We start from the raw sequence: 26,978 nt of genomic DNA, 5'->3' as shown, positions 1-26,978 counted from the left end.
TTTTGATTTTATGAGTTCATAAATTTTTGCTCTCTTTTTGTTAAGTGGGCAAGCTGACATGCAGGACTGCAGATCAATAGCTTGTGCGATTTTGTGTATGCTTTCTCATATTCTGTGAAGCAATTCCTCTGGTGATGTATTCAGTCAAAAATACACCACCTGCGTCTTGCTGAGGCCTTAGGGTGCTTGTGATGAATAATTCTTGGTAGCTTGCATTTTGTAGTTTTATTTAATATGTCTTCACTTTACGTTTTGAATTGGATCCCAATTGGGGCGGCTGCATTTTGATGCAGGTGAAATGCAAAAAATTCCATCTTCTGCGTGATGTCAGTGCACTTCAGTGCTCTGACATCTCTTGGCATCTCTTATAGCCCATGTGCAGCTTTTAGACATTAAACCGCACGCTCGCACCATACCACATAACATGTCACAAAGCTTTCTGCACGGTTTTATACTAGCTGCCCCCTTATTTCAACAACCACAATGGGGAAATATACAAGCTGCTGCGTATGGATCTTTGTCTGTCCTAGAAACATGCAGTTTCTGATAAGGCATTTTGCGTAGATCGATTCTGTTGAATTTCTCCTCACAAACCCTGTTGCAATGGGTGTTTTGATGGCTGGTCATGAATGGCAATTTACCAATATCCCTCAAGAGGAAACTATACAGCAGCTGTATCTTACCGGTACTCACCTGTGGGTCAGAAACGTGGAGGATAACAAAGGGGGTTCAGCTTAAGTTAAGGACAACGCAGCGAGGTATGGAAAGAAAAATGATAGGTGTAACGTGAAGAGATCAGAAGTGGGGGGAGTGGGTGAGAGGACAAACGCGGGTTAATGACATCCTAGTCAAAATCAAGAAGAAGAAATGGGCTTGGGCAGGGCGTGTAATGCGAAGGCAAGATAACTGCTGGTCTTTAAGGGGTAACGGAGTGGATTCCAAGAGAAGGCAAGCGTAGCAGGTGGTGGCAGAAAGTTAGTTGGGCGGTTGAGATTAAGAAGTTTGAGAGGATAGGGTGAGGATAGGGGTAGGATAGGGCAGCTGGCAAAGGACAGGGTTAATTGGAGAGACGTGGGAGAGGCCTTTGCCCTGCAGTGGGCGTAGTCAGGCTGATGAAAATGGTGATGATGATGGTATTATGTGTGCCGCAGGCTAACAGGCTTGGAAAATGTCCTGCTGGGCTATGTGCCCAGGGTCTCGGCATTCATCCGCAAGCGCATTTGCGAAGACAAGGAGGTCGTCGACGCCGTCTGCTTTGGTAAGCACTACTTGAGTTAAGCCCCCTTGAAATGAGATGTAGCAACATAAAGGTGCTTCAGAAGAGTTAACCAATGGGCTAGTTGGTTTTCAGCCATTATGTTCTTCTCATTTAGCCCAAAATGCACACCAGACAAAAGAAAGGGACACACAGGACGAAACACGGGCGCCGCAACACAGAGGTCGTTGCAGGAACTAGAATTCTTCACAGCATGTGTGTGTTAATGACAAGAAATAAAAATGTAAGATGCACTGCAAGGTATGGTCGGAGTGATTTCTTATTTTGTGAAAAAACAATGTCCATAGAGTAAAATTGTTGCAAGTTTTTTGCTCTTTATCATGTTAGTTCTGTGTGCGTGTCCCATAATAATATTTGCTGCATTATTCAATATGCCGTACCCTGCTTGATTGGTGGGACTCCTTTTCTTTTGTGTGTGTGTTCCTTCTTCGTTATTTGAAACAAGGATGGCATTTGCATTATACTTATGGAGTGCTTGAATTGTAGTAGTGTATGGTCAGATGTTTAGGGGTACTGGTGTATAATTGATGTACAAGCTTTAATTTCCAGCACTGTTCCGCTTTGCTACTGAGCGTGAGATCACACTTTGTTTCCAGCAAATTTGGCTACATTTTGATGACACAGAAAGCAAAGAACACTTGTGTAATAAGATTTGGACATCTTACTTTGTTCACACTAGGTGCTCTGAATTAACTTGAAGCGTGAAGTTTTAAATTTTAGTTTTTCTGGCCGGCTAACTGTCATTTCCTCCTTTTAATAAGTGATAAATACAGTTAACTTGCGGTAATTCGAACTCAGATGCGATCAAGAATTTTAGGCGTGTGCGCATATTTGAATTTTCCAAATACTTAAGAATCAGTTATGCTCCTATTCGATTCGCTGACCGAGTCATATTGTAGATGTTCAATATTATTCATTACTAATTGAATATGTCCAGAAGTTCTCAAATGATTGGCACAGATTTCAATTAAGGCGTGCTGTAGTTTTTTCATCGATGACTGTTTAAGTAACAATGCTCACCCCGATGCTGCACAGTATGCTGCTGCGCTCAGTCTGCTTGGGATGGAGGGTTTAGCACCGCAGTGTGGTTCATTTTTGTTGCGGTGTTATGCCCATACATGGCCTCCGAGATCAGGTGATGCGGCAGGATTCAGGCAGGTTTACCAAACCCTGCCTTGACACCCCATCTCGGAGGCCATGGCTCATAGCTCTCGCACGTCTCTTCTGCTGAGAATGTATGCGCTGCCGTTATCAGTTTAATTACCATCATAGAGTTAATGCACCTAGTTCAGGTTGCTTATCATCTAGTCAGAATCAGTTTTGTATCTTTGGACTGGTATAACTCTGTGGAGTATAGCGTCAGCCCACAGCACGACTGGTAGTGCTTTGCTGTTTTGCACGAATATACGTTTTGTACAAGCATTACCACAGGTAGTGAACATTTGCACGAATATTTGATTCGTATTCGATTTGTTGCTATCATTATTCAGTTCATATCTGATTTGGCTTCTAGCCACAATATTCATACTTGATTTGATTTTGAAAAAGTACTATTTGCACACCCCTAGAAAATTTGTTTGAATTATGTGGAGTTGGAATTAAGGGAAGCCTTTCTAATACACTTGGTGCTCACAGGTCCAAATCATCAGACTGAATAAAACAGAAATATGAATTAAGTGAGTTTGAACTAATGAGGTTCTATAGTGCAACTAGATGTACTTTACCGTTTAAAACTGCCGTTTCTTGAAACAGCATAGTGTTAATATAAACGGAAATGGTCATTAAGTCACTAGTCATATTAGTGCTTTATGTGCTGCTTAACTGCTTCTAGCAGGTGGCCTTCACTAGCAGGTGATTGAACCGAATCCTTGCAGAACAAGACAGCTCACTGGCGTGCAATGTGTGATGAACATGAAGCGAAAGCCAACATTGGAAAATTGGGAAAAGTTGGCTGACTGACTATGAATCTAAAATTTAGTTCCTTTTCGCACAATACATTATGTCGAAGGCCCTTAGTTTCCCACAGTCCTGCGATTGTGAGAAAAATCTCGGATTTCAGCATTTTTCATGGAATTGTGTGTTAGAAGCCACATTCTCTTTTCTTGATCTTATTGTTGTTGCAGACATCAGCAGGAGTTACAGAACGATGGGAATGTGAGCAGTTTAATGATTAGAACTTTCATGAAAGCAAGGATCTGGTAACAAATGAAGTTCTGCTGATGCCTTGACGTCCTTGCTCTCCTGTCCGCTCGAGCAAGCTAATGCATCAAGCGCAGTGTTTCTACCAGCGACGTGCTCACACTCTTCTATGGGAGGAGTCATGATACTGGCATCTTTAGAAAGGAATACTGGCAAAAACGTTTGTTTTTAGTTCAAATATTGCTCAGCATTCATTCATTTATTTATTTATTTATTTATTTATTACAATACCTTCAGGGCCCCAGTGGGGCGTTACAGAAGGGAGTGGATAAAAAAAGTAAAAACAATTCAGCAAAATGAAAACAAAAAGTAAATGGAAAATGTAATGTAATACAGCAAGGAATGAAAAAACGTAAGCTTGAACAAAATACAAATCAGATTACGTAAGAAAACAGCCTAGTCAAACACATAGTTTTCCGCGGCATTTTTAAATAAACAGGTGTCAGAAATGTCGGCAACCAAGGTGGGCAGGTGGTTCCAATCGCTCGCCGTCTTGGGTATAAACGAGTTAAAATATGCATTGCTTCGGCAGTATGGAATGCGTACCTTGTGGCGATGATCCGTGCGAGGTGATATGAACGATGGTTCAGATAGAAGATCCCGTTTTAGCTGATGATTGTGGTAGTAAATCTTGTGAAAAGTTAGTATTCGCGCGAGTTTTCTACGAAGGGAAAGGCTAGGAAGGTTCAAAGTATTTTTCATTGTAGTTACACAGTGCGGGAAAAGTTAGACAAAATAAATCGGGCGCTACTATTCTGTACTGACTCTAACTGATTAGTAAGAGCTTCAAGTCCCGGGTCCCACACAGAGCACGCATATTCTAATTTCGATCTAACTAAGGTTTTATAGAGTAGCAGTTTTAAAGAAGATGGAGCCATGGAAAAATTACGACGCAAGTAGCCAAGCATGCGGTTAGCATGTGCCTGCCATGAAAGGTTAGCAGTTATATGAACCCCTAAATATTTATATATGAACCCCTAAATATTCTGGTGGCTTTCTCTCGTTGTATTACCAGGGCGTCCAAAAACAGAAGTGAACACCAGGCATGTTCACAACAGCAAGCGGGGCATTGTGCATCGGGATCAGTTGTCGAATTGCAATAGCACATTTGATTTTATTGAGTGTACATCTGGAGTATGCGAGGCATTTTTCCCAAATGAAGTTGTATATTTCATTTAATGTGTGTCGGGCTTCCCATGGAGTATTGCAGATTCTTTTTTTTTTCTGTGAATTCATGGAATTTTAAATTTTCCATAGCAAAAAAATTTAGCGCCTTAATCGTGCCACATACTCCATGAAAGGCTGTGTTTTTAATCTCCTGCTCACATTTTCGCTGGAACTGGTTTCTCCTATAAAGTGTTCTTTGTTTGCACATTTTTTTTTTTCAGCCTGAATCCTTTCGGTTAGAATAAAGCTGCCTAATGAAGTTGCACCTCTTTTCTTGACTGCTTTCATGATGGTGCTGGCGATCAATGGTGTTAAATCCATGAGGCTGCAGTATATTCTTCTCATACTTGAAAAAACATGTTCATACTTGAAAAAAAAATCGCTTGCTGTTTCTAAGCCTCTGCTGTTTTCTAACAGGTCATACTCTGTTTGAAATGGCTGCTGGGTACGAAATGTCCACGACCAAGCCAACGGACAAAAATTATGCCGATGTTGAGCACTGCCCTGAAGTGTACCAGGTCTGTGTGGTAGTTATTTCATTTTTTGAACTGCTTTCTGTTCTGACACCGTTAGGCTTCAAGATGACACATATGCGATGACATTTTGAGCTTTTATGCAGGAGTAACCTGATCACAAAAGAAAGGCAATCATCATTCTCATAGTGACGAGTTTGTGCAGTGCATATTAAGAGAACAAAGCATTCTTTAGAATTCTTATTTGTAACTTCCTGCTGATGTCGATCATTGAAGCACTGATCTAGTTAGTCTTTCTTTTTGCCTTATCTTATCTAACTTCATACACGAGGAAATGGCATTAAGGAAAGAGATTGTAGCATACAAAATTCTATAAATCTCAGCAATGCTGCATTTGGGGGATTTTACTCTTCTCAGGGAATCTGAGGAGTAAAATTTGCACAAAATAGAAATTTTACAGCTCAGGGAATTTTAGGAGCCAAGAATTTCTCCTTTTTTTCCAAAATGCTGAATAGTTTAAGCTGCTGCTGGGAAGAATAAGCAGAAATAAAAATACTTGGGCCTAATTGTTGGAGTTTTTGGACTTGGCATGGAGCATCACTGACGGATGTGGGAGTCCATTGTAAGACACACTCATCCAGCGTAGTGGGCCATATTATCCTTATGACGTGGATTTCCTTTAGCGCTCCGGAAAGGACTGACTGCATTAGTGACTCGATTCATAGCTATTACATGGCTCTGAAAGCACTACATGCTTTTTTTTTATTTTTGTTGTGAAGGTTGCTTCATGTAAAATTTATTTTGATGTGACCCGTTTGCTTATTTAGAATTGAATGAACTCATTCAATAAGAAAGCATGCTTAACTTTTATCAAAGTGTTAATTGCAAGAAACATGTTTTCACGCTGTAGATCAGTAAGTTCGTGTATGTTCTTGCTCTTGTGTGCAGCGTGTTTATCTCTTTACTATCAGTGTCACATTGATGTTTTAAAAATACATGTTTTCTCTGGCTTTCTTACAATGCCTCTTGTTGCATCTTTATCGAAATGTAGGTTCTGAGATTCATCTTTGAGAATGAGAACCACCATTATCCAACTTTAGAAGAGGTGAGTTTTCTGTTTGCTTTTCATTGAGAAAAGCATTGAATATATACTTCTTTATTATAGTATTTACTTGCATGATGGAATGCACCAGCTATTTAGTTTGTTAAACTATAAGTTTTTACTGAACTACTGTTGCCCTACCCAGCGAACATTACTTGCATAATGACCACAGCCTTTTCCATAAAAGGAAGAATACATGGATAAGATTCAACTCACCCAACTTTCCACCTTAAAGGGACACTGTGGAGAAATTGAAGCTGGCTTGCATCGACAGAATACCAGCTCCTGATTACAAAAACGCCACTCATACTGACAACAAAGCTCTTATAACGTAGAAAAGAGCAAGAACCAAAATACAGTACAGGTATCGCCGCCACAGGCCAAACTTGCAAGTACAAGCGTGATGACATCATAAGACAAAACAGTGTTGCTAGAACCAATGGTTCTAGAAACCTAGAACACGAGAAGCCACGAATCACTGAGGCGCAGCCAATGCATGCTCAAATCTCCTTGACGTCGCCAGATGGCGCCACGTATCCGGCAGCTACGCGCGCGCCTGCAGCATCGGGACCAATCAGCGCCTGCTCTCCGGCAGTAGGCGGGCTCCCGGTATTCCGCTAGCGGTAACAAGGTACACGGTACGCTAAAGGTGTCTATTTGCGAGAACTTCGTTGACGACTGCGATAACGGGATCCATCGTAACGCTGGCGAAACGCCGGTGCAAACGTAAACGAAGCGACGGTAGCGACGACCGCAATAGCCGATAGATGCCTTCAACGTGCGGCCGGCGGTAGCTTTGTCTTCGGCTGCTGCCAGGCCGCACTGCTGGCCGTCAGAAATCGCGGAGTCTGCGTAACATCATGCGCACGTCATGTTTTACGTCACTTAGTCCTGTGTCGTCATAGGAGAATCCCAAGTTTGAAACAGAGCGGCGGGAAAAACTTTTTCAACTTCGAATCCAAATTTCTTAGAAATAAATGCATCTTTCGCTGCCGGCCAAGTGGCAACAAAGCCATGAAATGCCAAACTATCGGATTTTGCTGTAAAAAAAATGTTGATAGAGCTCTCCTCACTGTCCCTTTAATACATGAAAATTTAAAAGCCAATGCAGCATTTCCACTTGTGCACGACTCTATCTGTGTGTGGTGAAAAATCGTGTTGCACAATGGCCTAGCAGCCATTGATTAGTTTATATATGGCCAAGAAATCAAGGACAAAGAATTATGCTCATTCGTAAAATGTTCTGCAAGAGATATGGGTCAGCATTGTGCCCTTCTGTGATTTACACGCTTGGTGTTGAAGCAAATCTGAATTCAGTTTTATTTTGCATCAGTGTGTTTGTTCAATGGCTTTTGTTTCTTTTTTGCTTCTGCAGGTTGCCATGCTGGATTTCTTCCGCAATATCGATTTGCGTGAGCTCACCACGCACACTGTGCCTGTAAGTGGTTGGTTATCTTTAACTATCTTTCATCTTCAACTGGGCTGTATGTGCCTTCCTGTTTAGTTATTTGTGTGATGAAGCGAAGCCCATAGAAGTGTTTACTGAAGTCTGTTTTTAGCTGTTGGAGTTTGTGAAAGTTTGGATGCATTTCAAAGCTTGCATGTATAACAGGCTTGATGGACTTGAAATATGGCATGCCTTTTTCTGCACAAGAGCTGGTTCTGCGCCATGTGAAACAGACTTAGCTTGTCAGGGTTAATCTCATTTTGAAGGGAAATTGGCATTCATTGGGGTGCAAAAGGCATTCCGAGCCTTACAAAGGCACACGTGCCAGTTCTAGTGGAAGCATGAAAGTGATAATAGTTAAGCGGTGGCACTTAGTTGAATGAAACTGAGAATGAAAAAAGATAGCAGGTTTTACTTGGGAATCCTGAGGACTTTGAGGATGAGGATTCTGTTTAGCCAGAATATTTGGCAATGAAAAAAACGTCGCAGTGCTCCTTTAATAGCTTAATAAGTTACTCCCCGGTTTCTCATGCTTCACCATGTGATTAATTGCAATTTCGATAAGTATATTTATTCTGCTGCGCATGTGTTTAACTAAATATACGCGTCATTAGACACTGTGGCATGTTTCCGAAGCATAGAGTATAGAGAAAAACCATAGTGAAGAGCTGTCGTGGTCTATGATTGCTTCTGTGTGCGTTCTGGGAAACACTAAGACATAACAAATATGTTTTTATTAATGCTGACAAACGAACTTTTGCTCAGGTCTGGAGAGGATATACAGATGTTGATGTTTGCACTTCTCCACTAATCTTGGTGCAGTAATGTTGCTGACAACTGCATTTCAGCCCATCCTGAAAACCAACCTGAGCTCAACTGCCAAACACCTTCTTCGGGATGTTCAGAGGTTCTACCGCAATAAGGGGTAAGTGCATAACTGTTACACTCTCCGGTTCCGTGATTTCAATCACGGAATATTGCTGTGAAAAGGAATGCATGTGGAATGGAAGGCTTGTAGTGGCAAGCCAGTAGAAACTCTCTCTGCAACTCTCTTCACAAAACCTTGCATGACTTGAGAGGTTAAAGAACGTTATCTGAACGCACCATTGCTTGAGGCCATGAATTAGTCTTATTATTGGCTGCTGTCCTATGGCTTTACAGTACGAATTGACTGGGCAGGTTTGTTTTTAGAAATGTGAGTTAGTTTCTTGTATGTAATTATACCGGCTGGTGCCTAAGTTTGCTTTTTGGAGGGATGACTTGTTTTTTTTTTATATATATATAAACAGCGGTAGCCTGTACGGAGAACTGAAATGTGGGTCTGGAAACTGCCAGATTTATGGAGGGGGGAGGTGAAAAGGGGACAGTCTCCTTCCCCAAGTGAGAAATTTTACATTAGTAAAACCATGCCGAACCCCATTTTTTTTGACGAAAAAAGTCAAATAAATACATGGCTCAAATCGGACCCTCCCCGACCGCCCCCTTCAAGAGTTACCTATATATCCGCCCCTGTCTGGAAGGTTGCGTTCATTATTCTTAATTTTTAAACTGACTTCACCAAGTTACTATGCTGCAGTTACAATTACAGCTGTACAACAAATAGAACCCTTTCATTTCCTTTCTTCAAAGTGCTCTGTCTGTTGCAACGAAACAGGCGGAAATGTTATAATTGTGAGTGGCCTTATTCATGAAGGTCTCCTCAAGTGCAGGCAATGACCAACTTTTTTGGTTTGGCTGACTGTTGATTGGAAGTTTATAGGTTGCATAACTTTTCATTGATGACGGAGGAAATATCTATGTGGTGTGAACTTGCTGTAGGCTTAGTAACGAAAGTTTATAAAATGGTATTTTGTTTCCATTTCTGTGATTTAGCTTTTTGTTATTGCACAGATTTGGCCTCCAAATGTTTGTGTGACACAGTAAACAAAACAAAAAATGAAGTATGGAATAGTCTAGAAACTTTAAAGAATTTCACTTCTTGTCGATGTAGGGACAAAAGTCTCCAAGACGTGCGAAAAGCAGTCAGGACACATAGGTGCCAAGTGTTTCCACCGTCACCTCATTTGGCTACCACACATTAGAGCATGCGAGCCACATTTTCACCCCTACTATTGAGGTCTCGAGCAACCGGCTATGAACAGAGCTGTTGGCTTCGGTTGTTGCTCATGTGTCCTGAAGATTTTTGTTCCCGGTAGTGCATAAGATTCCCGATGCCCTTTCATTGCCACATTCTTTTTTTTTAATTTTTGTCTCCTCCCTCGCGCTCCTCTTCTCCACTCAGAAAACTCAAGACATCACGGTCTATATCTGAATCTTCGTGTGATGGTGGGGAGTCTTCTGACAGCGAGAAAGCGTAGGTGCACATTGTTATGTCTTCTATTTTTCATTTTCACACTACAAAAACAAAGAAACTGATTAGTCATTGAACTTTGAATAAGTTATCTTTGATTTATCTTTGTTGACTTTTGACCAATTAGAGCACTGCTAAATGAAATACGTCAGATACTTTCGGTTGACAGTGCCGGTATCATAGAGTAGTCTGTGCTTTGGCAATCATGCTTCATCTGTCATTGTAACACAGGGTCTGTGTTTCTAATGTGCCTTTAGAATAGCCTTGCTCCAGAGAGGAGCCACAAAGTTGCTTAAAGAGTGCTCTGAATCTACCTTTGGAATTCATTATTACTGTCGTCGCACATTTAAGTGCATTATGTGGTACCATTCCTAGCAAAAAAAAATAAAAACTCTGGCACAGTTTTGTAATAGTCTGATACATAGCCATGTCGTCCGCACCTGCTGCGAAATTCACTTGTGAAGAGCCCTGGAGTCTCGTAAAGAGCAATCTGCGTCCGTCATTGACAGTTTTTGCAATAATGTGATAGAATTTGCGCACTTAACAACAGAGTGCCGCTCTGACTTGCATTTTTTTTTTTTTTGCCAACCCTGCATACATCTAAATGCATCTTTTGCAGAGGCTTGCTGCCCCGTGGCATCCGCACCAAGCGGCGGCCAACTCTGAGTCCCAGCAAGGCGCCGTTGACACTCAAGAAGCCTTGCCCACCACCACCATGCTCCTCCGAGCTGCTGACCCCACCTGCCGGCTCCTCCTCCTCCCCACCCCCCGAGTTTTCCTCCTCTCCCCCGCAAGCAGAGAGCCCGGCTCCCGAGGGCACGTCAACCTGCGCGCCCTCAAAGGCCTCCGATACATCTCCCACCGACCCTGAGGCCGCGCCCTCACTTGACACTGCGGCCACCACTCTCCCTCTCGAGCCCCTGGCGGCCACGCCCAGTTCGAGCGATGCAACCAATGGCGTCGCAGCGGCAGCCACCTTTGTGACGCCACTCATCGAGACCCCGCCCCCGAGGGTTCCGCCCCGCCCACCCGTGTGGGTCCAGTCGCAGTCCAGCGTGAGCACCTGCGGCTCGGTCGAATTTTGCACGCCGCCGTCCAGTCCGCGCGTAGACGACGCTGAATTGTGCAGCTCGGACTGCGTCACGTGATCCGTTGTGCCGTGGTTATGTAGCAGTTACTGCAAGGCAGGGCCTGGAATTTCTTTGCACGTTGAGGCCTTGTCTACAAACAACAGCTCGTAAGACTGAGGGAGTCTGCGGACTTTACTGTAGTCTGTAGCTCTTTGATCGTACCTGTTGCGAAACTCTGCTTTGAAAGCGACTGTTAGCCATGGCAACTTCGTGGTGGCTAACACATGGTGGCGCCACCTAGGAGCTGGGCAGCCAACTATTGGTACTGCCCAGAATCCTTTTGTGTCTCCACTACATTCGTGTTTTCAGCAGCAGTGAGCAGTTAGTCTGAAAGCCACAGGTAGTGTGACAGAATGCTAGCTGCAAAATTTTGGTCCAGCCAGCCAGTCAGGGCGCCAGGTTTTGATACATGGGTTCTGTAGGGAGTTTTGCAACTGGCGTGATCAAAGATCACTGGGGTAGTAATACATCCAGTAGAATTCAGGAATGGTTCTGATCGTGACTTTGGTTGGGGGGTAACACTTGTTCATCCTAGGAGTAGATCAGTCATGATGGCTGACGGCAACTCACATGCCCACGCAGTTCCTTCCAGTCAGAGCTGAAATGGCGTACACAACCTTCCACGAATCTGCGCTGCCTGATTTTCACAGGTAGTTTTGCAACATCACCCTGGACTGGTGTAGTTGCTTAGGGAATTAGAAAGTGCCCTGAGCCAAGGGGAAAGCAGCAATACTGGGTTGAAAAGAAAGAATGAGGTGCGCACTTTGCACTGCACTGGAGTTGTACTTAATTTGAATTAATTCTTCGGTTAATGCCAATACTTAATATAGCAGCCTGTTCGTGCTGTGGTGCCCTAGGCGTATTGCTTTGCCTTTAGTTTCGTATGCAAGTCAAGGAGCCTCAAGGGCCACGATACGAATAAGTAGATCAGCTACAAAGTAACTTTGCTGGGAGCCTCCCGCACAAAGAATGGCCAATTGATCTTTCTTTTTATATATATATACAGATAGGTCATAATTGTAACCGGCAAGCTTAGGCATTTCGGCTCTTTTTTGACACCGATGGATGTTGCGTAGATGTTCGCATTTATAGCTTCTTGCAACTCATTAACATTAATTTGTTTACGCATGCTTCGAGTGGAAGGAATTGTCCCCGTGCAACTGGGTGGATTACACTAATGGCTTAAACATATTTTTCTTGGCTGAGCATAATTTTAAAGAATTGCAAGCTGCCAGCCTCAGGATGATTTCCTTCAACACCAGTGGATCAATACAGCCTGTTTCTGAAACTGTCTGTCTATGTATAGGATCTATAAAGCTATAGGATCCGTATATGAAGGAAGCCAGAGGGGAAGGTCCGGGTTTGATGAGCGGAGGTTTTTTGACGTGTACCAAAGTCGCAGTAATAGGCATTTTTGCATTTCTCCTAAGCCTAACTGTGGTAGGTGTCAAAACCAGCGACACCTTGCTCAGCTGCAAGAGCACAGCCATAGCAGCTGCATAGCATCTGAGCCAACAGGATAAGCAGAATGGTTTTCTAAGTATAGAGATGGTTGCCAACTTTTTCACGGCACACTCGTGTAGTCTTGGCTGTGGACAGCTGCCTGAAGGGGATATAGAGACATGATGGGTGTACGGTGGCAGGACAAAATACATACAGCTAAGACAGGCAAGGCAATGCACAACACGCAACTAAATTTTTTCGAAGCACAATGTACACTTGAAGGCGCACTGAGGATGTATTGTATTTACTGTGTTCTAATGACAAGTACACCACTGTAATTGAAAAGTGAACGTTTATAAGCTCGAAAAGTCCAAGAAAAGAAATAAGTTTTGCTGCCACAGGCCGTTTTCACAAACAGACTGTGGCGGTGTCAAACGCTTACTTTTTTGTTTGTGGATCTTTGAGACTGGATCGCACTGCCCTTCACTTTCATTCAGCGATTACGGTTTCCATAATGCTCTTGCCATCTTGGCATTGTCATCAACTTTGCAAGTGTCAACTGAGTGACAGGAAAAATAACGTTTCGTTTTTAAACTCTGAACTTTTCGACAATAAATGTGCATTTCACCACTGAACGATTTTTAACGAAGCCACGGAAAGTCAAACAGTTGAGTTTTACTGAGAACAAAAATTTGATGCAGTTACCCTTGGTGTCCCTTTAATATGTGCAATCACACAATCAATGCATGCCCATCATGAATGATCGTTAACTGGCCGAGCATAATCTAGTACTTTTCAACTACACAAATACTTGTTAGGCACGTGCAAGTAGAAGCTAACTGGCCCGTAAAATGGCGTAGTGGTGCACGTCGAGGTTACTCTGAGTCCCTGGCAGCATCGGGACAAGTGTCGTGTCCGTTCTGCGCTTGCTTGCTGCACTGTGGTCTACATGATTGATTGCTACTGAAACTGGGAATCATTTGAATGTAGCATATATGTTACTGTTGCCTGGGTGCAATGCAGTGTACGTGATTCAAGGTGCGCACTGTATTTGAGGAACACTACTTGAGCACAAGGTAAAATGAAGTAAAATGAAGGCAGCCTATCAATGTCCCCGTCTTCATTTGTAGTCTTTGTACTTGTCCTCGTGTTACCTTCTCTTTAATGGCATCTTTGATCAACTTGCACTGCGGTTGCCTCGAAACCAATGTAGTGCACAGTTGCCCTACCCATGGCAGTGGAGCCCTATCTACACAGGTGCAGTTGATCGAAGATAAAATTGCGATCCGGTGTGCACTCATTTATCGAAGGTGCTATAGGACCATTGAGGGTAAATTGAAGGTTTCCTGTGTGAATAGATTAACACATTCTAATAGCACAAAGAGGTACCATCATTAAAAGTGGAGTCAAGCCAGAAAAGGCCAAAATATGAAATACAGGTGTTGCTGCCATCGGCCACTCCCACAAGCAAGCTGCGGTGACATCGAGCCAATTCCAAACTCAGATCTGATACCAGGCTGCACCACCATGCACTTTACACCAGTCATCACGGAGTTCTTTCTTGGTATTGCTGTCATGAGTTTAAACTGAATTGTGGGGAAAAAGTGTTCCCTTTCTAATTACAGTTTTCATAGCAATAAATTCTTGTGCTGCCAAACAAACATCAAAATAGCCATAAAGGTCCAAACAGTCGGAATTTTGCTAAGAACAAAAATTGAATGGAATTGTCCGCGGTGTCCCTTTGAACAGTTTTCCTCAGATACAGCTCGTGTCCTTGAACCTCGCTTGGGGGGTTGACACGTGTGGACCCATCTGGCAGAATTTCAAGTTGTGCACCCATCCTGCCTTCTTAAGCTGATGCACTTACTTGGGTTGTCACTAGGGGGACTGCGTAGTTACGTGCCAAAAACAAAGAACACGTTGGGCGAGCTTGTGTACACTGTTTGCATTGCAAAAGAAACGGGCACACAGTAATCAACGAATCCTACCACTGCTGGTCGACAGCCTGATGCCACCATGAAGCTTGTCTGCGTGTGTTTAAATACTCAGCTTTTAGCTACTGAGTGTTACTTCTGGAACACAGCATGTTCATTTATGGTTGCGATTTCACCTGCTTGCAGTTTATACACATTGCTGAGGTAGCAGGTTGCATGGCACTTCATTCTGGACCCTAACGAAACTAACTTAAATCTCGAGAAGGGTAGTGGGTAGCAGTCCAAAAAAGGAGCGAGGAGCAAGCATACCCACATAGCTTAAGCAGGGGTTACAGCACGACAGGTATACGTTGCAATTCATGCTTTGATTTAATTTCTTTGTTCTGGAGCTATTCTGGCTATGTTGCATGGTGATAAGCGACATTGAAATTTTGTAACTCCACCAGATTTCTTCAGCATTCCTTTCTTGTAGGCTGGATGCTTTTGTTCTATACCAACCCTCTGGATTTTTGTGGAACTTTCCAAGCAGTGAACGGCTAGTGATAGTAGTTCCCAGACATTAATTCTTCTTTCTTAGAAAGCCCCCATTTATGCAGTGTTCAAGAGAAGCCTTTTAGGTTGTTGTCTTGCAAACATTTGACTTCTCTGTCATAGAATTCTCTGATTGGTTGATAGAGGTCACCTGATTTTGTGATGTCATTACAACCTGCCCTGATAGGTCACCCTGATTGGTTGAGAGAGGTAGTGCGACCTTGTGGCATTATCACAGCCTGCCCACCATGGCAGGTGGCAACCTGCCTGAATGCACTTGAACATTCTAGAAGGTGATGACACATGCATACCATATAACAGCAATGGAGCCAGTTCCAATGGGAGTTTTGGCGGGAAAGTCGCAAGAACATTAGACATTCGTTGTAGAAACCATAGCAGGCAACCTAAATGCTATCGCATTTTCTTTAAGAACGTGGTTAAGAAGGCACCCAAGTTTTTTTTGCCTGATAAGTATATCTTCAGAAGATGCGAAGCACATCAGGCCAGCACAAAAGCAGTGTTGAGGGATGAATTAAATGCAGATAAGGACAGGCAATGACTCCAGCTCTAGTGCTGACTCATAGAAAGGATGCTTACAAGTGCGTGGCAGTTTCTGCAGCTGGTATAACTTTTTTATTCTTTATTAATTTGAGTGGAACCACTTGGTTAACATAAGTAGTAGTACTGCTGCACATATATATGTGTAGAGTAGTGACGTGGTGAGCATTGTGGAGTGAGTTGCTCGCTGTTCAGGCTTGGGTTGCCGTGAGGTGAATGGGGGAAGTTAGAGGGGGACAAAGACAACAAAGGTCTATGTCTTTCCCTGTTCTGTCTAGCTCCTGCCCGGTCTTGGTGACTTCATCACAATATGCCACGGCCGCACACAGGTAGGCACACGTGGTAGTTTTTCAGCACACAACGGTGCTGTCAGTTTATGACGTCACTCAAGCTCTTTCAATATGGCCATCGCTGCCAGGGGGACGGGCTTAGAAGCGATAACTTCAAATTACAAACTCTAGCTGAAATGCGCGCGTAAAACTACTTCTTTTTTTAAGTACACATAATTATGACGTGGCTAGTAGCTGCAATGTATAAGCACGATTTGTTGGTAGACTGTGTCATGACTCCTTAAAGGTTTTTGGAAACATATACGTGATTTTTTTTTTTTCCTAAGAGGATTTGGTTTTGTGCTTGGATGCTGAAACTTCCTAACTTACAGTGCCTGAAGGTGTATTTCAGGATAAGCTGGAAGAGAATTAAATGAGTAGCGACACCTGCAGTGATGTCACTCAGCTTCAATGTATCAAAACAGTTTATCATTTTGGAACACCTTAGGTGTGTTGAGCTTCGGGGCTGGGTAAAACAAGATTGTCTTTACACCAGAAAGGTGTAACATTGGTAATCACCCGGTTTATGATGAAACTTGTAGCGCTTGAAACATAAGGTCAGAATGGAGCTCATAGATGTTGTCCACTTAGTTCCATCCTTTTATTTCGGAAGCACTATAAGTTTCATCATAAGCAGAGGGCGGCAGAAAGTTAGGTGGGTGGATGAGATATTAAGAAATTTGCGGGGATACGGTGGCCACAGCTGGCAAAGGACAGGGTTAATTGGAGAGACATGCGAGAGGCCTTTGCCCTGCAGTGGGCATTGTCAGGTTGATGATGATGATGATATGTTTCATCATAAGCAACCATCTCGCCCAGCCAGCTACTACCCTGGCCGTGTTTTTGTTACTGGGAAGTGCTAATGGCCTATTGCGCTTCTCTAAGCACAGATATTTACGTTTTTTTTTTTTTCAGAAGGCCCGTTTTACCTCCAAGGAAAAAAAAAGCACTGTCTTCTTCCTCCATAAGCACAGGAAATATTTTGTAGTCGCGACTTCACCTAAAACTTCCCGGCAGAATGCCAAGAAAGTTTGTGCACTCCCCCAGTTGCCATTTTTGTATCCTGAAGACTCAAGTTTACTTGGCATCCCTAGGACCAGAACATTGCTTTTGACATAAGAAGCAAATGTAAGTTTTTAGAATATCATTTGGTAGAACAGCAAGCTAACTGCGGCTGGGAGCAGTTGATTTGAAATTTTGGTTGATCTAAAAAGATCAGTGTCATGCTGTTCTTGGAAATGTTCATATGACTCTTTGGATTAAGAATTGACATTGCTGTCATTTTGGACAGATTGCAGCAGCCTTAGCTGCTGTTTGTGTGGCTCAACAAAATGATTCATCTGCTGCTGGAATAGCGTGGCATGCCTGAACAGAGTGTACGATGGAAAACGCAGTCTTTTTCATAATGCCGACCAATTTTACAAGCTGGTGTCACTAGCATTTCTATGCGAAGGGTATGCTTGATGGACATTTATCAACTGGTTATGCATTGTTGTTGCATTATATACTAAATGATGCTTAAAGTGCGTTTGTACTATTTCATTTATTTGTATTTCATTCTAGCACCATAGTGTAGCGCTATCACATGTTAGTAATCATGGCCGCTGTACTGTGGGCTCTGGCATTTATGTGTGCAGTGAATGAGGCTTAGCACACTATTTGCGCTTTTGTATTAGTTTTCAGCATCACTTTTCAAGTTTTAGTGCAGATTTGTGTAGAACCATGTAGCAGTTGTTGGCTGTGCTGATTTTGTTGTGCTTGCTAAACCGTAAGTGAGCTGAAGATATCCTGTGTATAGTCACTCACCACCAAGGTGCAACTGTTGGTGGAGACAGCTGTTGGTCATAGAGCATGAATATACAGGAGCAGGAACTGCATGCTGTGAAGTGGTTTGATAATGTCACAGACGGCTCGAAGCCGCTTACACACTGGCGACATCTGGTGGTTGGATAGGCAACCATCTGTTTTTTTCTTGTTTTTTTTTATGGTGCTAATTTTTATCATGGGGCAGTTAACTAATGCTTTTATTTGCTATCAGACGGTTTAAAGAGTACCAAGTGATCTGTCTTGCCATTACTCCCTTAGCAATACGCAGAGCAGGAAGCTTGCATTCCGTCCCTCCAGGTGTCACCACTGCATGTGCCTCTACTGGCACTTTGGGTCATGCAGTGCTATCTGATCGTCTGCTTGCACTCTAGTCACTGGGGGGTTGTGCAATCCTGTATGTTCCTGTTCTGTGCCAATGGCGGAGCACATTTGCCTTTTACACAAATGAGCTTTTTATGCCTTGCAGTAGAATTCCGTGCCTCATGTCAGGTACTTTACCTTGCACCTTTTATTGCATTCCTTTGGCTCTCAGTATGGCTGTGATATTTTAACCACTTAACTGAGAAGCTGCGCTGGTTTTGAAACGATATGCAGAAAGTTCTTGTGTGTTACAGTGCTCGACCAAAGTCAGCAGGGGCTTTCCTCGGGCGTGATTATCGTGCCCACCTCTGCATTAAGAACTTGTACCGTGACTTTTGTTAAACAACAATAGTCCACATCTCGTGCCAGTCTTTATTTCCTTTCGGCACTTTGAGCATGCTCACATTCTTTTGACGGCACTGCAGAGATGTAGTGCGTAGGAGAAGAAACGTGCTTGTTATGAATGGCCACTCGAGGGAAGTTCACCCAAGAATGATGGAGCTTATTAGCGTGCTGTGGAAATGCACCAGTGTAGACAGATAAAGAAAAACCTGCCCAAAGTTAATTCTCCTGATGTGAATCCTGTCTTTGAGTTACCTACCATTTTCAGGTTGTCACAATGTTAGCACATGTGCACGAAGATTAGAAATGCTCGAGGCCAAAGCTAGTTAAGTCCGCTCATCACATAAAGCACAGCTCTTTTCTTCTCTGAAGTTTGCAATTCCCAACTTGCCTGTACCGACTGCTGTCAATTACTTTTGAAACGAGAAAGAAATGCGAGGTTACACCAAAATGGGTCTGTTATCATCATTAAACAAGTTACCTGTGGAGATTCGTTTCTGCATTATGTGATGCAAGTCCCTTTTGTTCCTGAAGTGCTGAGAAGATGCAGCACTACTGAAATGTGAGCACATATGGTGCACTGTTGAAAGAAAAAGCACCCAAAAATGGCACCATGCACCTTGCAGCCAAAATCCACCCATTTTGGTGTAAAATCCCGCAGAATATAGGTTGCTGTGCTTGCCTCTGTCTCCTCATAGCATCCATACGTGCAGTGCTTTCAAGGGAGATTGCCCGTCCATGAACTGATGTAACTTGCATTTTATCGAGTTGTTTCCCGTCACTTGGAACAGCAGTACAACACTACTTACAACACCTTACTAGTGTGTTCTCTCTGCAGCCTTTTTGAATTGTACGACCATACTTTTCTTCGCTTTAGAGGCTCACTTTTGCCCAAGTCGTGCTAGTCATGTTTTTCCACCTCTTGTACAAGTTCTTTCCTTGTTTTTGGTAATAAAAAATGCAACGAATGTTTCTCTGCTTCGCTGTATATCAATTCAGAAATCAATATCATTTCTAATACCCCATGCACTTGCAGCAACTAATCCAGAATAAACACTCAGAAATTTCCTTCTCACACTCAAGACTAAGCTGTCCGGCAAATTCAAGCTATCTGTTAATACACGACTATTGCATTGGTCAAATGTTTTAGGGGACTATTGCATTACACTACTTTTATCAGTGGCATGGGTTGTCAAGCATACATCCAACTGCAGATGTTTGGCCTTGCTGGTACAATATGGTAGCAAGCAACCAGTGCAGAAAGTCTGGACAGAAGAAAAAAGATATCCAGATCGTCTAATGCTATGAGCTGTGTAAGCAGAATGCCCTTTTAGGATGATGGTTTTCCATGTGATGCTTTTCCCTTTTGCCATATCTCACTGCCTGAAAGTTACACCAATTAATTTCACTCTGGGTAGTTCCTTTGCTTGGTAATGATTATTTTATGCTTTTACATTTATTCATTATACACATTTTGCCTTGGCACGCCACGTTGAATCAGCGGATGACGCGCGCTCACTTTTGAAGCTGCTGTCCCTCTCTGCTGATGCAGATTGGCTCACTATAGGCACGGCCAGCTCACTGCTACTGTAGGCTTCAGGTGGCGGCCAGGCAGAGACACACGCCGGCATTTTGGCCTAATGGCGCTTGTATTGACAGTAAAATAGGCCTAAGATGGTCCTTTGATCTGCGCAGAATGATGCAATCTTTTTAAGAAACGGTAGTATCTACATGTGTTGCAGTGGGCTGGAGGGTATTGCTCATGCCTCCATGTGACACTGCATCTGTGTTCCCACAGTTCAGTCTTCAATGTGACAAAGCAATTCTTACATTGCAACAAAAATTGCCAGACGTTTGCCTTTATGGTAATGAGAATTTCAGCGACATCTGCGCCACTAAAAAATGGCAATTCTAGTAAGAGTGTTCAGAAACTCTTGCTAGGAGTGTAGGATGTCAGTTGCATTTACGTCACCATGGGTAAGCTCGAGCGAATGTCTTTTGATGAGAATGTTAGTTGCCAGGTGCAGTAAGTAATCATGGGGTAAGGTTGTCATGGGTGTCACACAGTCATGGCTTGCTACACTTGCCATTCCAGATGGCTGCCTTATCTAACAGTAGGCGAGACTATTTCAACCAGTCAGCCTGGAACGCAGCACCTGCTTTTTCTCTTTTGCACTGCTATGTGTTACGCCACCGACGACAACGCATAACCAGGAAACGTGGCCTTAACAGCTGTCGCTGTACAGACGAACAGGTTTGATGAGTGCACAGAAAATGTTGTGCGCCGTATACCTTTATCTGTGATAAACAACATAAGGGGCTAATGGGCTCACTGGACATATTGGATGCAGTCACAAGGGGTGGGGAGGAGTGTTACGTGAGGGCACGAGGGTTGACTGTTGGCTTATTGCAACACATGCAGTTGGAGTTGGTCTCGCTTGTTGAAAGACAGTACTATTTTGGACAGAAAAGGAAAGCCTTACACATGAAATAATGGGGGCAAAACAGCCTGCACCAGTGATGCATGTGTCGCCACATTGTCGAGCACCACTGCCGAAAAATCTCTGACCTTGAATACACATGCCAATAATTTCTCTTCCTGCACTAGTCAGTTTTAGTCTGGAGAGCTGCGGTCATGAATTCTATTTAACATGGTTCCAAATCAATTTTGTTGGAAGGTCAACGCTGCTCAACGTCTGTCCTTTTTACCGACTGGCTTCTTAGCATTAATTGCTCGGCTGGAGTCAAGTCCTGCAACGTCCGCACTTTTCTGTGACCATGCAGAAGGACACAAACTCCGTGAATTCTGTCTCAATGTTTGTGATATGTTTATGAGAACACTGGCATGCATGAATAGCCGGGATGATATCTTTAAATTGCACAAGTCTTTTATCGTGGTTCTAAATTGCAACTCCCACAAAGCAGAGGGTAGTGGAATCCTCTGTTCAATTATTGTCTTGTGAGGTGAGGAAAAAAATTTATTCGGCCTGCACATTAAGAACAGAAAAAATTGCCATGCGCTGGTTACCACTCCGTAAAGTGAATTTCAGTGACAGCTTTTAGAGGTGGTTGTGGCTAAGCACACAGTGAGCTGCAGCCTATTGTATGCCCACAAGCAACCACCAATTATTTAATGTCACAACTATCGCTCTGTTGTTGGTAAAATGCATGCCGAGATGTGAAATGTTCTGTATAAGGTTTCTTTTTTAGAACACAAGGTTAAAGGTGCACTGAAGAGGAATCTGAACTCGTCTTTTTGCCGCTGGAACTCAATCTACACCTTCTGAGCATTCTTAGAAACTCCGATTTATGGCCCTTTGTTGCCGATTTCCCTAATTAAATCGAATTAATGTCCGGCTCCCGCATTTTTTTTTCGAATTCTCCCCCGTATGGTGGGCGGAGTCGACCAACGCGTGGAGTGCCTTTCAGCCAGCTCCGTGGAGGCTTTGTTTTCGCTTTATTTTGTTTTTTAGGTTTCCGTGAATAAATAGTTTCATTCGCAGTAATATAGCCGCAAAATAAGCCAGCAGAAATAAAAATACGCGCGGACTATTTGCTTCTACGGACTACTACATATTACTCCGCCGATGGCAGAGTGGCAAGCCGCCACAGGACTGGGTGAAAGGCACTCCACGCGTTGGTTGACTCCGCCCACCGTACGGGGGAGAATTAAAAAAAAAAAAGGCGGGAGCCGGACGTTAATTCGATTTAATTAGGGAAACCGGCCACACAGGGCAATAAATCGAAGTTTCTAAGAATGCTCGGAACGTGCAGATTGAGTTCCCGTGGCAAAAAGACAAGTTCAGATTCCTCTTCACTGCACCTTTAATAAGTCTTCTGGTCAGTGGTCACATATACTTCCATACTTCCCACAGTAGTGGGAAGGTCCACCACTGTCAGTGTAAAACACCTGAAGACACCTGAAGAGAAAATACTGCTACAACACTTGAAGAGGCCCTGCCAGACTTATAAGTAGCCAATCAGCCTTCCCAGTTACTGAACTATGTCACCAAGAACAGACCTAAGTCAAATACCGTACCTCTCTACACAGCAGTGAGCGTACAGCCAATTTGGAAAGGCTGTGTGTCTTTTTCTTCAACCATTTAGTATTGGCGCTACCTGACTGCCCAAGGCATCACTGGTTCTGTGGCAATTGGCTGGTTTTCTCTGAAGCATCGGGAGCAGCCTCGCAAAGGGCAAAACCCTGAACCTGCATAAGGGCTACGAGAGATGGCAAAATGGAGGGCTAAGGATCAAAGCCGTTCAACAACCAAGCTCCAGTTCTTTAAAAATGCACTCAATTCTCAGCAAACCAGCATGTTTGCATTTCATTTCGGTGAAAATGCAGCAGCTGCCGCCGAGATTCAGTCCCGTAACCTTGTGCTCAGCAGAAGAGTACCTCAGCCAATAAGCCACTACGGCATGTGCAGGCACAAAGGGTACGGTAAGCAAAGAACCACTGCAGCGTAGTTACCACAACGGTGAAGGAGTCTGAGTGATCGAGCAGTGCGCTGGGCTGCACGGTGACCTGTCGCTGGTAAACAGTCACAGTTTCCAGTGAGCTACAATCGATGAAGGGGGTGAGAAAGCCTTGAAAGTGGTGAAAGGTAACCCTCAGCCCATTGTAACTTCACTGCCATGCAAAGCTGGAGTAAAATTTCAGCAACAAGATTCATTAGAGGGTGGGTTTTCACATCCAATATTTTGAGTTTCTGTTCAGTGTTCTGAGGTACAGCTTTGCACTCTGCTGATAAGGTAGAAAATTGAATGCTGCAATGAAGCAACAATGTGCCAATGCTGTACCATTTTAGCTGATGCACTAAGAAGTTAAGTGCTACGCCCAAATGTCTGTACAAAATTAAAATGCTACAGAGAACTAACTTGATCACCCCATGTATTATAGAACACCAGCACATCTTGGGAAAGGAGCCTTCAATTTCCTCTTTAAGAACACGATGCTTAATTGGACTTAAGTTAGACACGACGCACATCACTGCACATTAAATTTGTATGATGGCTCAAGCACTCCATACATGCCAATGTGTAGGGGATGCTATGAAAGCTATACCAAGTGCATTCCACCATGAATGCCGATCCTTAGCTTAGTCATTGTCCAAAGACTTTTGGTTAAGTTACCATGCCGTATTTAGCAGATGGTAAAATCTTGCCCAAGAAGAAAAGAAGCCGCTCCACTCAAGATGTACAGCCCCTGTGGAAAGAATTCTAACCCCTTCCCAAAAGGTTGTGCAGTCATGCTCAGCATTAGCTGCAACTAACTAGACATACGCACTCAGTTATCCCAGAAAAGCTGCATGTTGTGGTGAAAAGATCATAAAGAGGCTTTAATGCGCTTCTCCAAGCTTAATCCTGTTTATGGCAGCGCATTACACTGATGCAAAGCATAACGTGCGATTCAGTTGTCACCATTTTACTGAGGAAGTGCAAGCGCACAGACTGGAGGAATGTTAATAACAACACTTGCATGGAGCTCACATGCTGAATAATTGCTATGAAAAGTTCACACCATCCAGTAAGTACTATAAATGCATGTGCAGATGATAAGCTAAACCTGGTTGTCAGAGTGCATTCCCTTCATTCACAAGCAAAGGCAGTGTTTATCACAAGGACGTACAGAAAATATAGAAAGCCATGAGCTGTGTAGAAAAGTGTTGCAGTTACAATGTAATGCCGCAGTAATGCAACATTACTGACGGTAATGTTACAAGCCAAGCCCATTCACTCCTTTAGGCACAGTGCTTGAAGGAAAGAAACTTCATTTGCATATGTAGTCTTAAGCTCAGCTCACCTGATGCAAATGCAAGGCAAAATGGTGCCTCATGCGTGAATTTACTTATACAGCTTCCAACAGGCTGCTAAGGACATATGTTGCCCAAGCATCATGCCATGATGCAAGAATAGGAGTTAGGGGATTTTGTTTTGATTATAACTGCACATCCCCAGAAGCATGTCTTCGCACCCAAGTCCAGCCCTCATTTCGTAACCAGCAAATATTAAAAAAAAAGGAAAAACACATTTGGGCAAAAATTTTAATTAAGTGAGTCTAATTTAAGAAAGATGACAATGATGAGCAAACATTTATTGAAGGGGATGGCTCTTAAGGCAAGACTGGGTAAGAGGAGATATTGTGAGTGGCATAATAAGGCTGCAGACTTGAGCAGCTTCGAGACTTTTACATTTTTCCAACTGAGGGAGAAGAGTGAAATCACCGACCATTAGATTGTTCACGGTTGACAAGACATGCTTTTAATGCACCACACAAAAATGGCCCACTTGAGTCCTCATTAATGCAGCAGATTTTCTTCAAGGCGGAATTACGAGATCTCATGAATCTGTTTAGTTTATCGAAGTCTAGGTTAAAGGGGCTCTGAAAGCGGCTCTAATAAAGTTATGGTATGCCTGGGATGTTAAAGCACACCGTTTGACGAATATTGTCCAGCAAGAAATTTTTTAATGCGCTTTGTAGAAGCTGAGTTATCTGTAGTGAAATTTGAATTTAAACATGTGTGCGCATTTCCCTCTTCTCTCGTCACTTTTTGCATGCTGGAAGGTCGGCGCTCCTTCGCCGGCTCCACCTCTGGGGGCGGAGCTTCGTGACCCGCCGGAGCTATGTGACTTATTGGCCGCGGCCGTGGTAGCTGCCCGACGTCTCAAAGAATCTGACCAATAGCTACCTCTTGTCTTGTATACTTAGGTGCGAGCGTCGGAGGAGGGTGCGAGCATGAAAAAGTCTTCGGGAAGGGCTCACCAACTTTCGCGCGTGACTATAAGTCCTGTGCTGTGTGTAGAAGTGTATTATTTGGCTCAGCTTTTCATGACAACACAATGCAGTGATTGCAACAGTTCATGAGCTCTCCTCGGAAGGTGTTTCAGAGCCCCTTTAAATGCGGCCAAAAGTACAAGAAAGTGCTTGATATATAAACTAGTAGCTGCAAGGTCCTTTCGTAATAAAATTTCCTAATGGTCGTGACATTTCTGTGCAACGCTACGAGGAAGATTCGATGTGTCTATCAGAAGCAGATTATACACAAAGCCTTGGAGATCACAGTCATCCAGGATGCGCACAGAATAATGACAAAATGCAAAACTTGTGCGTGAATTACACCTCACACATGCAAAAAATGTTACTCAGCAGTCAAATTACATTCCACTTTATGCTTAAACCTATTAATATAATGACTTACTTATGACAATTCTAGCCCAGACATTTCTCTTAATGTGAAAGTACCCTTCGTATGACAGAAAGTCAGGTAGCCAACATATGATCGACACAGGCCCCTTTTGCAATGGCTGGTTCTGTCCTAATACCTAACTTTGGGGGAAGTTTTATAACCATTCAAAGCTATCAAAAGATCTTGGTAGCCCACCAGAATAAAAGTGTTTGAAAGGTGGATGTTAAGTTACTCCCTTAAGTGCTTGCAGGAACTTTAACAAGTAGCCAATGTTTACTCAAGACTCTTCCACACCTTCACAATGCTAAACAAACATCTTACCGAGCTTAAAAACAATGTGCCAAACTACAACCAACAAGGCCACCTATAATTTATTTGTTTTCCAGGATGGAAAAGGACTGCCATAAACAAAAAACAATTTGATTATCTTCTATGGTGCTGAGTCTATGTTAACTGCATGCAATAAGTAAACGGTTGTCGCTAAGGGCTTTCTCAGAATTCTGTACATGAAAAGCTAAAGAATCCTTAAGATTTCAGCTTAACAGAAATCATTTTGAAGGAATGATCTGTTCCCTACTGCATTTAGGCCAATGTACCTGTGCAGCAAAGTAAAAGCTTAAATCAGTTAATCATTGCAATTTGTGCTATTTAAAACACATGAATTCACTCTCAGTTATCCTGCATCATTTCCAGACTCTTTAAAATCTTGTCAAGTGCAGATCATGTCAAACATGCGCTGCTTGAGAATCTGGCTGGTATGCCACGGGCTTCACAAGGCCACTGATACAACATAAAATCAACCACCTCTACCACCAATTTTGCAAGCCAATGTTCACTGCAGTATCTGCTCATAAATGTGTAGCATTTAATAAAATATATTTTGCAGACAGAAGCTGTTCAAATCCCATTATGAATACAAGAATCACAATGAGCACAGACCTTTGCAAACACATTTGCTCTATAACGAACTCTGTTCGGTTTAGTTTATTGGGGTTTAACGTCCCAAAGCGACTAAGGCTATGAGGGAAGCCGTAGTGAAGGGCTCCGGAAATTTCGACCACCTGGGGTTCTGTGCATGTCTTAGCTCCATCTAATGCTTCAGATGTGACCCTCACCATTCAGTAGCATGCAAAATTACATTACATTACAAAATGGACGGGCCAAAAGAGTCCCTCACAAGCTCATTCAAAAAGCAATTTAAAAGCAAAACTGACCTCCACATACATGGAAGTTGCTTGAAAGTTGAATGAATGTTCACTTGATGATGACTGCTTTCTTTTTGCGCGCAAAAACAGTGGGCACTATTTAAATGACATGACA

General features: G+C 43.1%; 1 protein-coding gene across 1 annotated transcript in view; it reads left to right on the top strand.

Annotated features, from left to right (window-relative positions):
* Positions 1-19,440, top strand: part of Slob (Slowpoke binding protein) — a 29,489-nt gene extending 10,049 nt beyond the window's left edge. Inside the window, exons 8-14 of the mRNA XM_089551835.1 lie at positions 1,152-1,258; positions 5,060-5,160; positions 6,167-6,220; positions 7,593-7,655; positions 8,513-8,589; positions 9,946-10,017; positions 10,634-19,440. Of these exons, the coding sequence (XP_089407961.1) occupies positions 1,152-1,258; positions 5,060-5,160; positions 6,167-6,220; positions 7,593-7,655; positions 8,513-8,589; positions 9,946-10,017; positions 10,634-11,162 (1,003 nt within the window). The 3' untranslated portion in view covers positions 11,163-19,440. The remainder of the gene's footprint in view (positions 1-1,151; positions 1,259-5,059; positions 5,161-6,166; positions 6,221-7,592; positions 7,656-8,512; positions 8,590-9,945; positions 10,018-10,633) is intronic.
* Positions 19,441-26,978: the final 7,538 nt, after the last annotated feature.

The sequence above is a fragment of the Amblyomma mixtum genome, chromosome 7 (genome assembly GCF_055824585.1).
Source record: "Amblyomma mixtum isolate Tamu chromosome 7, ASM5582458v1, whole genome shotgun sequence".
Lineage (NCBI taxonomy): Eukaryota > Metazoa > Arthropoda > Arachnida > Ixodida > Ixodidae > Amblyomma > Amblyomma mixtum.
The sequence above is the reverse complement of the archived record's forward strand: the minus strand, read 5'-3'. Positions and strand labels throughout refer to the sequence as shown.